Below are 16,137 nucleotides of genomic sequence, written 5' to 3'. Positions count from 1 at the left end.
TATATATTAATACAAAATATGGATGAAAATATATAAACAGTATATACAGTATATATATAAATATATATATATATATATATATATATATATATATATATATATGTAAACATTAAATACATAAATAAAGATGCTAATAATGTGTACTGGGTATACAATCCATCTCTATAATCGATCTTGCATAAACTTATCACTATCAGTTGGCACTTACACCTGCCCCGTAGTTGGTGAAAATGATACAGCTGGAACCAAGTGTACTAACGAAAAACTCAGGACTTGAACCTGCAGCATCTGAATCAGAACGCCCTCGGTATGACCTTACTTTACGAGGCTACGTTAGCCCCCCCTTTCCCCTGCACCGCTGCAACTCTAAAGTCAAAGGCAGTCGTAAGTGTCTTTTGCATTCAGACATGATTTGCGCGCAATTGCGTTCATTGGCGTATTGTCCATGTGCAGCGCTATTTCACCCAAGATGCGCTACGCAAGTGGACGTACGCCCGAACATAAATCAGGTCCATAATAGAGGAAAAGATGCAGCACAATAAAGCACATATCTTGTTTAATAACAATTCGAAGTGAAGACAAACAGAACTGGAATGAGTTAGAAGATATAAGATACATAAGTAGGGGTAACACATCCCAATAACACTGAGCCAGCCTGTTCGTCATGCACACATGTTTGCACATTATTATACAGTGGACATGAACCCAAGTGGACATGAATATTAGGTTGGGTTGTCGGGTTGTGGGTAATAAGCAACAGGGACCCTAAAGGTGGCATCAGAACTAACAATATGGCGCCTTCTATGGGCATTACCTCCCCATCCTCTTTCCAAACCTGCTGATAGCTGTAAAAAGCTGTACTAGCAAGGGATAGGATACAATACATTTGATTTATTCGTTTGTACTTACTCAAGGAACAGGCCCAGCCCACGTACAGGATTAAATCACCTAGCTTGAAAGAGTTCCACAGTTAAAAGTGCAAAATGAGTTGAACTAAGCCACAAAAAGAATGTGCGAATAAACACTCTATGAACACATTCCAGCACACTACAGCACATAATGCACAGTCATCTCAAATGCCACGAGCTATTCAAAGCTAAGGTGCGCTATGGGCGCTCTTTACTGCTGCAACCTCTATCTGTAATATTGCATAAATAAAACATATACACAACAAGCGTAGTAGAAAAACGTGTTACCTTGTACAATCTTATTGCTGTCATCCAGCAGATCTTACTCCCTTCGCTCTCTGCACACAACAGTTTCATCTCTTTGGTTCCTCCTGTCTTGTTAGGCTAGAAAGCCACAGCACATTGTGATTAATGCATGTCTGGCAGGCAATACCTGTTGAAATAAAAGCCACTAAAATTCTCCTACTTAGATAGCCAAAAACATGATTACACTTCACCATGTTCTGCTACAATGAATCTGCTGTAAAGTTCTATGTCCTTATGAAAACCATACAAATATGAGAAGGTACCTTTAGGCACAATCCATAGTCTGTGGGGGCTCCGAATACTTTCCTTGCAGATAGCAACATATATACATTACTTTGGCTAAAATCACTGAAAAATTGCAGGTGTCTGGGGTCCTAGATGGAAAGAAACATAAGCACATTAGTACAGTGATTTTGAGGGATTATAATATATGTGCTTTACTATTAGCAGAAGTTATTTAGTTATGATTTATTTGTTTAGCTGAATAACGGTGGAAAACAGCAATATAGCTATCTATCTATCTATCTATCAAAAACACCCACCTCCCCCAGGCAGCTCCCGGACGCTGTCTTCAGAAACTCGGCAAGTATGATCTTTCTATCTATCTATCTATCTCATATTTGCCAACTCCCCTGGAATGTCCGGGAGACTCCCGGATTCCGGGTAGGTCTCCTGGACTCCTGGGAGAGTATGGCAACCTCCTGCATCTGACCACCTCACTAGGAAGTTTGGCAGAATTAAAGCCAAAATGGCGCGATTCTCGGGGAATAGCTGCATTTGGCCCCACCCCCCACAGTAATAGAATAGCGCAATTTGCAAAGCCCCGCCCCTGAAACACCTACCTCCTCCAGGCACCTCCCGGACGCTGTCTTCAGAAATTCAGCAAGTATGATCTATCTATTTATCTATCTATCTATCTATCTATCTATCTATCTATCTATCTATCTATGTAGACACATTTATTTGAGACAAACAGGGTATTATGTTCTCATAATGTTATACCAGCGGAGGTATAACTACTTGGCCACCAGGGGTGGAGCTGCTATAGGGACAATAAAAGAGGGTCCCCATCTCAGCCCCCCAGCTGCCAGGCCCTGTGTAGCAGCCACCTGTGTTACTCTAGATCCTGTTCCCATCTGTACTGTCCTCAGTCGATGAGAGCCCAGCTGTCTAGCAACTGAGACCAGGAGCAGGCTGGGCTGGGCTGGAGGGCAGGGGCCCATCTGCCCCCTGGGCCGGAACCACAGTGGGCTACCTTGGGCTGGGTCACTGGGTCATCTGCATTTTCTTCCTTTAAAATGTTCCTGATAGGCTGCTGAGTCGAGTCTTGCCCCCTGGGCTAAAATTTGCCAGCCCACCCCTGGCCAAGACTATAAGGAACGAATTCTGCTTAGAGGGGAAGGTATTTTGTGTGCTCCCTTCCTCTCTGCGCAGGAAGTGAGACAGACACCGGCCTCTTTAAGGTAAATGAGGGTAGAGAGGCGCCCTAGAAACCTTGATGGCCCATTCAAAATTTTTCTTCGAGCTTTCAAAGTTCCAGTTATGCCTCTGTGTATCAGGCACACTCAGGCATGTCACACTCAGATGCACATCCACAGAACCAATACAGTGCATCTCAATATATACCAAGTTGCACTGTATATCTGAAATGTTCCATCTATATTTATGTATACACACACACCAATAAATGTACCCAGAGAAACAGAGGCAGGAACAATCATTGCTTTAGAAGACATTGCTTAGCGTTATAATGTGTGTTATAATGTATTTGTGGGAGACTATTTATACATCTTTGAGTGGAAGTAAATAAACAGATTATTAGATGAAATGGTTAACTTAAAATGTACCATAATGTGCATGTGTAAATTTAAACCAATCATGAAAAAAACAAACTGGCTGACTGCTAAATAACCCTGACTCCATGTATTATTAAACAGGCAATAAGCATTGTTTTCTGCCAAGTTTAAATGGTAATAGGGCAAAACCTCCCTTGTAGTATTATGTATTAATGTTAAAGTTGTACTTGTAAAGTTTGTGAACAAGTTCTGTTCAACCTTCACTCTCACAAACAAAGTTTACAACACGAGATTAGTGCGCTGATTCCATCTATGGTAGACGTGGAAGCTACCAGTATATAAATAATCTGTGGTCACATGAATCAGGTATGAATGAAGAGAAGAGAGAGAAGGAGAGTAAAGAGAAACTTTGTAAAGGAGAGAATAAAAGAATGTAACAGAGAAAGATAGAGGAGAGAAAAAGAGAGCTTGAAATAGATAGAGAAAATGAAAGAGAAAGTGAGAGTGAAAAAAAGAGTGAAAAATAGGGAAAATGAGAGCAAAAATTAGAAAGGAGGAGAGGAGGGCAAAAGAGGGTGGAGAACAAGGATAGTGAAAATGTGAGAGAAAAAGTATGGAAAGGAGAGAGAAAAAAGTTTAAAGAAGCGTGAAGAGAAGAGTAAAACAGAGAACGTGGGGCCTATTTATCAAGCTTAAATTCCCACTTAAATCTTTAACCGCAAAATTCAGATTTATTATCAGAGCATTGCAGCTCTTTGCATCTCTCTTCGCTTTACTGAGCATTCCCCATAAAAGTGTATGGGGAGTGCTCAGTAACGCTATTTACCAACAAACGAAATTAAGTTTTCAATCATGTTAATGTACGCCAGCTACATTTTAAAAACTTTCACTGCTGACAGCTCTGTTGCGAAGAGCAGAGCTGCACAGCACATGTGTGGAGGGATCATGTGATCCTTCCCTGTCACATGACCCACCTTCTTGCAGTCCAGGTTCTCTGTGCGCAGAGAACTCAATCTGGTCTGGACCTCTATTTTCAACTTGTGCAATGGCAATGGGTTCCTAACCTTTACTTTATGTAACATATGTGATAAGATAAGATAAGTTAGCCACTAGACAATGGGCAAACTAATAAAAATATACATTCAGTACTTGTTATACTAATTGTGACACAACAAATGTAGATTAAAAGAAAATTATATGAATTTCAGTTGCTGCACACTCGGTTACATCTGCTGTACCTATGGACAGGCAGCACTGAATTGGAGTATGGCAGTCTGCACACAGAGGGGCTGATGCTGATTTGGACGCATATGCGTCCAAAATAAAGCTCTAAAAAGTTGCACATAAAGTAGCGTATTTATGCCCATAGGCTGAGTCAGAGATATCTCAATATACGACCTTCTCTGCACCAGGCATATACCAGAAACACATCCCACCAGGTCATAAACAAAAGTAAACCTTTTTAACATTTGTTTTGATAGCGAAAATTGCATTCGCTATTTGGTTTTATTTAGATAAAAAAACGCTTTATAATACAGCAAGTATAATCTTCCTTCTTGTGTATGAATGAAAGTAGCAAATAAATTAATTCTAAAATATGTCCACAAAATCATATAATATAGGCATGGTCAGTGAAGAAAGCACATATCAACTTCAGAGGGCAGTCCACAATCAGCGAATCAGAGCAACCATCATCATCATCATCAAGGCCCTTGAAAAAGCATGTAGTGAAACGCGCGTTGGCGTTTACCCTGCTACTGTGATCATTCACTCCTCATTATTTCTGTTTAATTCAGTAATCTGAGATATCACTCAACCCTGTATGGGTTATATAATAGCACAAGCGTGTGTGTATGTATGACCGCAAAAACGGCATGATTGAAACTGAGAAGGAAATCTAAAAGATATATTAGGTGCCTGATTGATAACAGAGTAATCGATCAACCAAATATACAATTTGAATTACTGGGACAAGATATTGCTAGATTATATAACTAACTAAATAATCGCTAGGCAGAGATTCTATAAAGTCCTAGTGATCCAATTACAAGTAGCTTAACCCTTACTGGGCTTTATATAAAAGCATGTATGTGGATTGGTGTGATCGTATAAAGGGCATGTCTGAGATCTATATGGAGTCCTTATTATATTAAGATACTATTACTGACTAATATAGTTACTATAGAGGATTATTGGGACAATGGACTGCACAAATAAATAAATAATTGCCAGAGACCTTATTTAATCTTCATATAGTCTCACTACCTATAAACTGTTTCAATCAAGGTTACCATGGTATTTAGTCATATGTGTACCACACATATCTAAATCATTTCAATTTGGAGTGGTATCTCAAGTTGTTAGATAAGTTCAACATAGGAGTGATTATTATACATTGAGTATTTATATATACTGATACAAAGTAGCGCGGCATAGCAATTCATTTTGCTATTTTAAATCACTTTAGTCACTTTGGTTTTAATATTGCGCTATCTAATTAGGAGGGATTTTTCTTAAGGTATATCAATAAAGAAATAGATATTTTATTTTATTATTTAGAAGATCGCGGAGTGCCTCCAAATACACAATTCCTCTTTATTACCCCATTCATACTGCACCAAAATCCCGGGTTTTTCCCGGGGCGAGCTCAAACGACCCGGGTCTTGGTGCAGTATGAATTGTACAAGTCAAAAATCCCGGGTCTAAAAACCTGGGTCTTCAACCCGGGATTTATCGAGGGGTAATTCCCGGGTCGGACCCGGGTTGCCTGCACTATTAATGGTGCAACCCGGGTTTTTCAACCCAGGTTGCACAGAAAACAAGATGATTGGCTGTCTGCCTGTCTCTGGAGGATTTAAAGCAGGAGAATACAAAGAATGTATATGAAAAGAAGGGCAGTTTACAGAAATTGTATTAATGGCTATTACATACATAAATATACCATTGGGTATACATGATTGGAGATATATAAAGAAGGCATACCATCATTATTGTACTTTTTTATATATATAAATCATGCTAATAGATAGAGTATATTTCCCTTTAAATGTTACTTGTCCTGATTAAAGTGCAGTGCTGTGTATTCATTTGGGTGTCTGATGTAGCTGATATCCCACATTACAGAGGTACAAAGTCTGGGAAATACTAGTTGTGTGAATGGAAGCAAAGTTCAGGTTTTTCTGCCAGGATTTAAACACTGGAGCAGCATCCAGTCTTCATTTTTCAGCCAATGAAAACTGCTCCGGTGATGACTCCCACAAATTGCCAGGGCACAGACTTGTGCAGTATGAATGAGGTCAACCCGGGAAATTCCCGGGTCCGAGGTGCAGTATGAATGGTGTTTCTGAGCTGGGACGCTCCGAGCCCCGGCAAAAACCCGGCTTGAAAAACCCGGGATATTGCCGGGGCGGCAGTATGAAAGCGTAATATCCTCTCTTTTTGCCTTGAAAAAAAATATATTGCCTGCATAAAATGACAAGATAACCATCTTTGGAAAATGCCTGAAAACCACACTTTAAATATTAAAGTTAAAGGTGTTTTCATCTAATATGTTCAAACGGCAGAGTTGAAGAAAATATTAAAACATTGACAACTTTTCCTGAACTTTACCTTTGATGTTCCTTTAGTTGAAAAGTATAGCCCAGAGCGTCGTAATACAAAAAACAGTTTCTTCCATGATTTTTTCCCTTTTTCTGACATATATAAGTAACCGTGGACTTCAGGATATGTGCTTGTACTCAGAAACATCTAAACATAAAACAAAAGGTACAGCTGATGCTAAGGAAGAATTAGTATACAAGTCATAACCAGCGCCGGATTAACCCTAGGGCTAACTGGGCTATAGCCCAGGGGCCTCGGGCATCCAGGGGGCCCTTCAAAGTCCTCAGCAGCATTATTGATCGGTGCGGGGGCCCCCATCCCGATCAATGCTGCTGAGCACTGTCAATGCAGTCCTCCGTCCCCGCTCAGTAATCTGTTTACTGAGGAGATCTCGTGAGAGTTCACGAACTCTCGCGAGATCTCCTCAGTAAGGAGCTTACAGCGCGCCGCAGAAGGAGGACTGCAGTGACAGGCAAGTGCTTGGGGGGGGGGCCTCACGGGGGGCGGCGGGCGGCTCACATTGGGGGCCTCACAGGGGGAATGGAGGCCCCCATAGCCCAGGGGCCTCCATTCCCTTAATCCGGCCCTGGTCATAACAAATGTCTATATCCACCTGCCCTGCTGAATTGTGGCCTCAGGTTGCATGCATGGCCTTGGGGTCTTACTGAGAGTCATAGAGATAAATACACACAGTCTACCTGGCGATGTAGTGAGCTCAGTTTATGGTGGCAAAACATTCTCAGGGAGTTGCCTGTGAGTCCATTTAACACGGGAAATGACCACATTTGGAATGTCACAGAGCAATTTAACGTAAAATATGGCACATATCGGCATTTACGTTTCTTAATAAATCAGGCCCTATATGTTGCGTGGATTTGTTCCAGGAGTTGACGTAAATGATTAAATATTCTCTGTGAAGCAGTTTGTAATTTGTAGGTGCTATGTTAATAATAGAGGTAAACAAGGATTAAAAGAGCATTATAACCTTTATGTGAAAAATACATGTGAACAGAAAAACAATTAACATTTTATTTGTTTTAAATCATGAGGAATCAAACTGCTGAAGCAATTTATAAACTGTATCCTGCAACTTATAATGCCATTACTCTCTTCTAATAATAATAATAATAACAATAATAATATAATTAATAACAATTTAATATCTCAATGTGAATTTATCATTAATTGTCAATTGTGTCTGCAAACATTATCTCTGCCCTTTTGTACACATACTCTACATTATTGAATTTCTTAATTAATTATCTTGTACGAAGAATTAATCCAGATATTATAATTACCATAAAAGGTATTACTGTATGACTGGAACTTGTCAATAGCTTATACAATTTTTTGTTTAGAATGATTACAAAATTGCAAAAACAGGAAGATTACCAGGTCTCTGGTTTAACAGTATAATAAACATGACATTTTTCATATATAGAGATCTGGGAAAACTATCAATGACAAAACAATATGCTCTGCAAATATAAGTAAAAGAGAAAGTCTAAATGTTTTAAGGTGTAGTCTATGGGCCAAATCATTGCATTTTAATGCACCATTTCATCTCCATGACAGGTGGAAATCTAATTAGATGTGAGGTCCTTTGAGGAAACTCTCACAATGATTTTTGGTACAAATACACCGCAATTATGATGTGGAAAACATTGCTCATTTTTGCTAGCACCCCTACGAGGTGCGAACAAAAACGAAAAAAGATTATTACTTGAAACATCCCACAGAGACACATTGTGTGAGGTTCCTACAGGAGCTCATGGCTAATTGAATCTAACCCTTTGATTCTCCTCCCTTTTGAGGAATCCATGCTCACTTCTTGTAGCAGTGACCTCATTCATATGCCAATGCTCTAGCACCGCCTACTGGAGATGGGGTTATGTCAGAGCTGTCAGTCATGGTCTGACATTTACCACTTTAGTAAGAGTGTCAGCATGCTAATGTGGTCACTGAGAGGCAGAGCATGTAAGTATAGGGGAACAGAAAATACTACTGTAAATATTCTGGCCTAGAATAAGCCTGCTTATGAAGGCCTACCATAAAATGAAGGTTGCTATTGGTTGCTAGCGCTGAAATAAATATTTGTCCTTTGTATTTTAAAGTTAGTACATATTGTCATTTTCTTCATGTTACCTTACCACTCAATTAAGGCCATTTTAATAAATGGGCAAAAGTGGCATCAAAATAAAAGCAAAACTAATTTGAACATATTTCAGTTGCTCGTCCTAATAAACTAATGCAACCTTAGTACAAGGCCCATTAATGGTTTAAAGTTTCCCTGGAATGAGCCAGAGGTGAACCACCCATAAGATTACCGCCTGCTTTGTCTGCGGTACTATTATTAGGGTTTTAAGGGAGTGATGCAAGGAGGTGCCGGATGTACAATATTTTATAGCAAGGCTTCTACTTTCTACATCTACTCCTTTAACACCCCTAACAATAGTATACTCCCAGAAAGTCACGTGACTTTCTGTGTGCCAGCTTCTTCAGTCCTCCCAATCGTGGCAGGTAGTCATTTCAAACCTTCGATCTTACCAGTCTTTCGTCACTGAGAGCTTTGCACTTGTCAAGTCGGGTAAGCCGTTGTGGGTGTTGTTGTAGTCGGGATCACGTACCCAACCCTTTGTCTGGACCTATCTGAGTTTCCTGAGTCCTGTGATCTGGACACTAACTCACTTTCCACTAAGCAGCTGTTCCCATGCTGCAACTTTTTGAATAGGCTGCTCAAGCTTCCAGTCTACACAGAGAGCAAAGGCTGAACATGTTCAGCCAATGAGAGATGAGGAAGGGAGAGATTACTTTAGTAGTGAGGAGAGCGGACTTCTGAGGAAGCAGGCTATGCAATTCATGTGAATGTAATGCAGCTCAGATAGGTATAATCAAATGTGTAGCTGCACTGTTGTTACCAGGACAGAACTCTGCATTGTACTATAGTCATTAGATAAGGGGTCAGCATTCTGATATAGTCATCCGAATATGTTTCCTACTTTGTATTATAGTCACTAGAATATGGGCCATGCTTTGTATAATTGCTACAATTTGGGATTAGTATGTTCTGCAGCCAAGAGAATGTTGGCTCTGTATTGTACTTTATTCACTAGAATATGGACTCTGTATTGTTCTTTATTCACTAGAATATGGACTCTGTATTGTACGATATTCACCACAATATTTGTTCACTATTGTACTACATTCACTAGAATACATACTCTATATTGTACTATACTCACTACAATATGGACTCTATATTGTGCTATACTCACTAGAATATGGACTCTATATTGTGCTATACTCACTAGAATATGGACTCTATATTGTACTATATTCACTAGAATATGGACTCTATATTGTACTATATTCACTAGAATATGGACTCCATATTGTGCTATATTCACTAACATATGGATTCTTTATTGTGCTATACTCACTAGAATATGGACTCTATATTATACTATATTCACTAGAACAGGGGTCAGCCTGCAATCATGCCAGACATTGCACGTTGACCACTTTTATCTGGCACGCTGATGCTGCGCAGCTGAGGATGGTCAAAACGGAGCTGCTGCGCATGCGCTATATTCAATGTGCTTTGTATCATAATTATTAGAATATGGGTCCTGCATTGCATGACAATTGTCCCAATTTCGGCTGGATTGTAACCAGATTATGGTGTATGGTGTGTGGATTATATTACAGTCACCAAAAGATGGGCTCTGCATTTTACAGTTTCCAGAGTATGGGCTTTACTTTGGACTATGTCTACAGTTACTAGAAGTTGGTATCTGCCTTGTTCTACAACCATGAGAATGAGATATTTATGTATCCAAAATTTATTTTAGCATTGACCACTTGTGATACTGAAGAAGATATAACTAGTCCTTTATTGCTGTTTGGAGGTTCCTGGGGTATCTCTTGGTAAAGTAGCTCTCAATTTAAAAAGCCATGAATGTAAGACCCAATATAGGGACTCTCATTGTTTAGAGTTAGGACCACCATATTAGCAGAAGAGCCTTGACGGGTGGCTTATCATATATCTGCAAATGTGTGTAACTGTGCTTTCTGCATTTTATGTCGAAATATTAGATAGAGCTGCAATTTAAGCTGCAGGAGACAGTCAAAGTTACAGTAGAAGCCAGGCTTCTTCTTCTTCTACTACTAGAAGGCTTATTGATTCTATTCTCTGTTCAGATTTCCACTAGCATTACAGAGATATTGGCAGCAAAATAAAGGAAGACGATATATAAAAAAAATAAAGATTTCTAAAACAAATTGATAGGAGTATTTGTACGTTTAGTGAAATAAATACATAAGTTGTTATTATGCTATTGGGTCAGAAGATTAGTTTGTGATGACAGCTCCACTTTATTGTAAAATATGTCATCACAAATAGCAGACCTTATCTCTAAATATAACCTTGCAGGTAGAGGAAAAATATGATCTTCAGAGATCATTACTCACCTTTATTGTATCAACAGACTTTGCTGCACCATTAACTTCACTTGAATAGGACAGCATTAAATCTGGAAAATAGTTCTGTTAACATGAAATCATTAAATACAAATAAAACCACGCACACTTGACATAAATAGTTATATTACTAAAATAGCCATCTGTATTTTCTACATTTTGCTCTATTATAAACCTTGTTGTATTTATATATAATTACTGCTCAGAACAATATTAATGGTAAAACTAGTAGTCTCGTGACCTAACAGCAAAACGGCCTATGGGCCTCATTCAGATACTGTGTAAATCAATAGTTCCCAATCCTCGGGTACTACTCAAAACACAAATAAGTCAAAACACCAAGTATAACATTTTTGTTAAAAATAAGCATAAATTATTAAAGAAAAACATTAGAAATAAAAACAATAATATTGTTAGCTAGTAACACAAGAGAATAGTTATCCCTGGTCCTCACACATTGCCTAGTTTAGTGATTCTCGTACATAGTAATGATGGGCAACATGTGGACAACGGCCTGCCGAGCCTTCAGCCCCAGCCGGCTGCTCCATATCTTATTCTCTAATTAATAAGCAGAGAACGGAGCCAGAGCGGAGTCAGAACAGAGGCAGACGACTTCTGCGTCATGTGACCTGCTCTGCACAGTGCAGGGAGGTCACGTGACATACCCGGAGGAAGAGGGAGTTCGCTGTGCTCTCCGGCCTCTATGCGGCCACTTTGAAAGGGCCAATACCAAGTTGATATACACTGATATGCAAGAATAAGGAGAGTCTTATGTAAATTATAAGCCTATCTGAGGTCAGAGGAAAAAGGTGATCATGGGCAGCACGGTGACTTAGTGGTTAAGCCTCGCCCCCTCCATTTACTGCCGTGAATTTTGGCACATGCGGGAGCTTTGCCTACTCCTCCAGGGGTCTGTGAGGACTCCCCGAAATTCGGGAGCCTCCCGGGAATTGCAGGAGAGTGGGCAAGTATGCCCTAAACTATTTCACATAAGATGGCCATAATTCAGTAAACATAGACTATAGAAAGAATATAAATGCAGACTCACCAGTATGCTCCTATCTATAAAGGTTCCTCACGCTGCTATCACACATGTTTTGCAAAAATGATCTGATTATTTGTGGGCTATGCACTATTAGAGGACCTGCTTCTAACTTACAGTAGACAGTATATATGGATCTATGGCTACACAGTGCGACATATGAATTTTGTCTATAAGCAGATGAGAGTCATTCCTCAGAATGCAGTTACTACTGACTGGTGCTCATTTATCAGAATCAGATGGAGTGTGAATGTCTTATGCATTTAAATATATGAGCAGTGATAACATATGTATAAAAACCTGTGAACTATATTGTTATCTCTGGCACGTTCCGATGACAAAATAATAATAATAATGATATTTTTCATTATTTGTGATCTGCAATGGAATACCCCTGCTTGCCCTCAACTGAGCGCACACAAGTAATCCAATATAGTTATGAGATCGGATAGGAATCCAATTGCCGACAATTACAATAGAAATCTCCTCTATTGGTGTTTTGAAAATTTAATTCATCTCTGATCCATTCTAGCAAATACAGTATAACATTGTACTGCATATTGTTACAAAATGATGTATGGATTGATTAGCATCAATAATAATTAAGCATCCATGAACTTTCATTGGAATTTATAATAACCGTATAATATTTTGAAGAAACACAATCACAAAATAACATATAAAAGTGAAAAGAGCATAACTTATATTAAGGCATTTTGGCTATTTTTAAATGTGAATAAGGGCCCTACCTCTGGATTTTTAAAAAATTCATATTTTGTATAATATTTCCTGAAGCAAAATCTGCAATCTTCCTCCATATCCCACTTTGACTGCACTTCAATTACCAACTCGTGATCTTCTAGAATTCTTTCTGCAAATAAAACAAATTTCCACTCATGTTAACATTTGTAACCGGCAGTTACCCAATACAGATATTAAAGGGTTTGTAAAGGCACACATGTAAATTGTAATTATTAGATCGCTGATAGCTCTTACTGTAGGCACTACGTGTGTTTTGGCTAGAAGTATATGTGTTTGGAGTCCCCCCTATCGGCCTCCCCTCCCCCTTATTGACATTAATGCCTCAAACCCACCAATGTTTTAGTTGTGTTGTTACTTGTAGTATCCTTCATTCATGGGGCACAACAATGGGGGGAGCGAGGGGTGCGACATCTATGGGGCCTGGGGGTGAGGAGGGCCCAGCAATGTTAGGTCATTCCTCCCTCTCTGAGGTCCCGCCCTCTCTTTGGTCTCCACTCTGCTATCCAAAGAGCCAAGAAGATTGGGCAGCACGGTGGCATGGTGGTTAGCACTTCTGCCTTACAGCACTGGGGTCATGAGTTCAATTCCCGACCATGGCCATATCTGTGAGGAGTTTGTATGCTCTCCCCATGTTTGCGTGGGTTTCCTCCCATTCTCCAAAAACATACTTGGCTGCTAACAAATTAACCCTATTCTATGTGTCTGTGTGTCAGAGAATCTAGACTGTAACCCCAATGGGACAGGGACTGATGTGAGTCCTCTGTACAGCGCTGCGGAATTGGTGGCGCTATATGAATAAGTGGTAATAATAATAATAATATTAATAATAATACCTCCTCTGAGTGGCTCATGCAAATACGCTGTTCCGCATTTGCCCATAAGAGGTCCCACGCTCTGGTCTTTGGAGAGCAGAGCAATGGAGCTTGGCGGAAAGAATGGCATTGTCAGGCCCCTGCCCAAATTTTGCTATGTTGTCCAGCAATACACTATTCCGCCCCTGTCTTCACTGTAGACTTCCAGATGCATTAAATGTGATTAATGCAAAAATGGTAACTCTAGAAGCCATGGTTTCTAGCATCACACCCATTTACATGCATTATACATGCCTTAAAACACAAACATATAAAACGCATTCTAAAAAAAAATTAAAAAAATCTCTTTTGGGTTCAGGTTTGTGCAACTAAAATCTCAGCACCCTCTAAGCTGACCGGTTTGTAAATCATCACGTTGAAAAAACAGATCATTATGAGTTGTAACATGATTTTGAATGCAGCCCTTTCCAGTGGTGCTCAGAACTATTTGCTGCTTAGGACAAATAGTTTTAATTCTCAAATCTTTTATTAGAGGTAATTTGAACAAAAAAGAAGTCTAAGAATGTAAAAAGTTGACTATAGCATCACTTGGTTTAAATTGATGTTATTTTTGAAGTTTCTCTAATTCCAAATGATTTTTCAGTACACCTTTGGCAACTTGGTCTGCCAGTTCTAAATTAATTTGTAGAATGTTAAATTCTGCCTGCACCAGGGGGCTACTATATAAATATCAAATGGAACTCTCATAGGGGCAAATACAGAGATGTTACTGTTGCTTTTGTAAAATGGGTTCATGGGTTGCGCCTTACTGTACATGGAAGATGACACCCATCCGTGTAGAACACTGTGGACCATCACCATAGAATACAGATGACCCATTTCATGGAATTTTTACTACTCTCTTTCAAGATACTGCATTCAGATTCAGGGATTGTTGGAGACCAGGGGCAGGCTGGGCTGGAGGCAGGGGGGCATCTGCCATTCCCATAGTGGGCTACCTTTGGGTGGGTCATCAGAGGACCTACTTTTGGGCTCTAGGGTTGAACGAACTACTTTCAAAATTGTACTTACAGATTTAAGTTTTTCATAAACTAATATAGGCTTTAAAAGTTTATATGCCTGATAATATTTGGCTAGTTTTATATTTTTTCTTTATTAAAGTGTGCTGTGTTTTGTAATAAGCACTTTAGAGTTATGGCAGGCATTCGTTCTCCTCTACTGAAATACATTAGTGAAAATCATAAAAGGCAGGGTGCAAATACAATTATATTAGTTACCCATGATGTGACCCAAACTACGTGTTAAGGAAAAACAACTGAAAATAAAAAAATGCTGACCTAGACATAATGTGGAGAGCTGCTCAATCAATGTCCAGTTCTGGTCATCAATATAATGGTTCTTTTGAATCAACAGCTGGCATACATTCAAAGCTGTTATATCATTTGGCACCTCCAAAGCTCGGCTGGTCCCATCTTCGCTGAAAACTTTAATCACCTGCAATAATGTGAATAGTATTGTTTTATTAAACACATACATATGACATAAATTCAATTAGTTTTATTAAACACATACTATTTACAAGTTAACCCGTGCATGATACTCATGCATTCTAGTCAAATCAAGCTACTTAAGGTGTTAAAAAGGTTCTTGTCATGCATTTGGGCCTAGCCCAGGCCTCCTCAGGGGAAGAGCGTTACTTCCCGATGCAAGCGCCCTTTTTTAACGTGGTTTTGTCCACATGTCACCACCTCATCATTTTTCTCCATCACCTCATCCTTCATCTTCATCGCCACATCCTTCATCAAGCTACTTAAGGTGTTAAAAACTCCCCACTGTCACCCCCGGCAACCACCAACCACTCCCAACTGTCACTTCTCCTTCAAGAAATATATAGGTCAGTGTATAACTCTGCCCAGCAGGTGGCGCTGCAGCTTGTTTTTTTTTTTTTCACACACGCCACTAGGCATTTATATAGTAGATTAAACACATATATTCAATGAATTATTTTAACTGTGTGAAGTCTGAGCGTTTTGATCATATAACATATGTCTATGAAAGTTGAGGCTCACCACCCATACTGGCCAAATCTACTTAGCCATTATGCATCCACGGTTTGTTTTATATGTATCCACAGTTCTTCTCATTTGTGGGCTGATATACAGCCAAAGTTCATGGAATGGCTTTATAGAGGTTACATTGTTACTCTGCAGTACTGGAGTCCTGGGTCTGATTCCAAACAGGCCGCTATCTGCATAGAGTTTGTATGTCCCCATTATGTTTAGTGGGGTTTTCATCCAGCTGCTCTGATTCCTTCCACAGTTCAACAAAATACTTGTAGGCATGGCCATATAGGCGATCGAGGGCACTGATAGTGGGCTGGTATTATTTTTTTTGCTAAAATAAGTTTTGCCTTGTGACCGTGCTACTTCAAA

The 16,137-nt window shown here is 39.4% G+C and overlaps 1 protein-coding gene across 4 annotated transcripts in view; it reads right to left on the bottom strand.

Moving 5' to 3' along the window:
* Positions 1–16,137, bottom strand: part of GRB14 (growth factor receptor bound protein 14) — a 42,979-nt gene that overhangs the window by 15,938 nt on the left and 10,904 nt on the right. For 2 of the 4 annotated variants that reach the window (XM_075180741.1, XM_075180740.1), the window contains 6 exons: positions 15,043–15,199; positions 12,881–13,002; positions 11,081–11,155; positions 6,620–6,757; positions 1,478–1,588; positions 1,197–1,292 (listed from right to left, as the gene is read on the bottom strand). In XM_075180741.1, coding sequence (XP_075036842.1) covers positions 1,197–1,292; positions 1,478–1,588; positions 6,620–6,757; positions 11,081–11,155; positions 12,881–13,002; positions 15,043–15,199 — 699 coding nt within the window. Of the gene's footprint in view, positions 1–135; positions 953–1,196; positions 1,293–1,477; positions 1,589–6,619; positions 6,758–11,080; positions 11,156–12,880; positions 13,003–15,042; positions 15,200–16,137 lie in introns of those variants that run through there. The other 2 variants (XM_075180744.1, XM_075180742.1) reach the window with 2 other exon arrangements.

This window comes from Mixophyes fleayi, chromosome 7 (genome assembly GCF_038048845.1).
Source record: "Mixophyes fleayi isolate aMixFle1 chromosome 7, aMixFle1.hap1, whole genome shotgun sequence".
Classification (NCBI taxonomy): domain Eukaryota; kingdom Metazoa; phylum Chordata; class Amphibia; order Anura; family Limnodynastidae; genus Mixophyes; species Mixophyes fleayi.
This window is presented reverse-complemented; position numbering and strand designations above follow the sequence as displayed.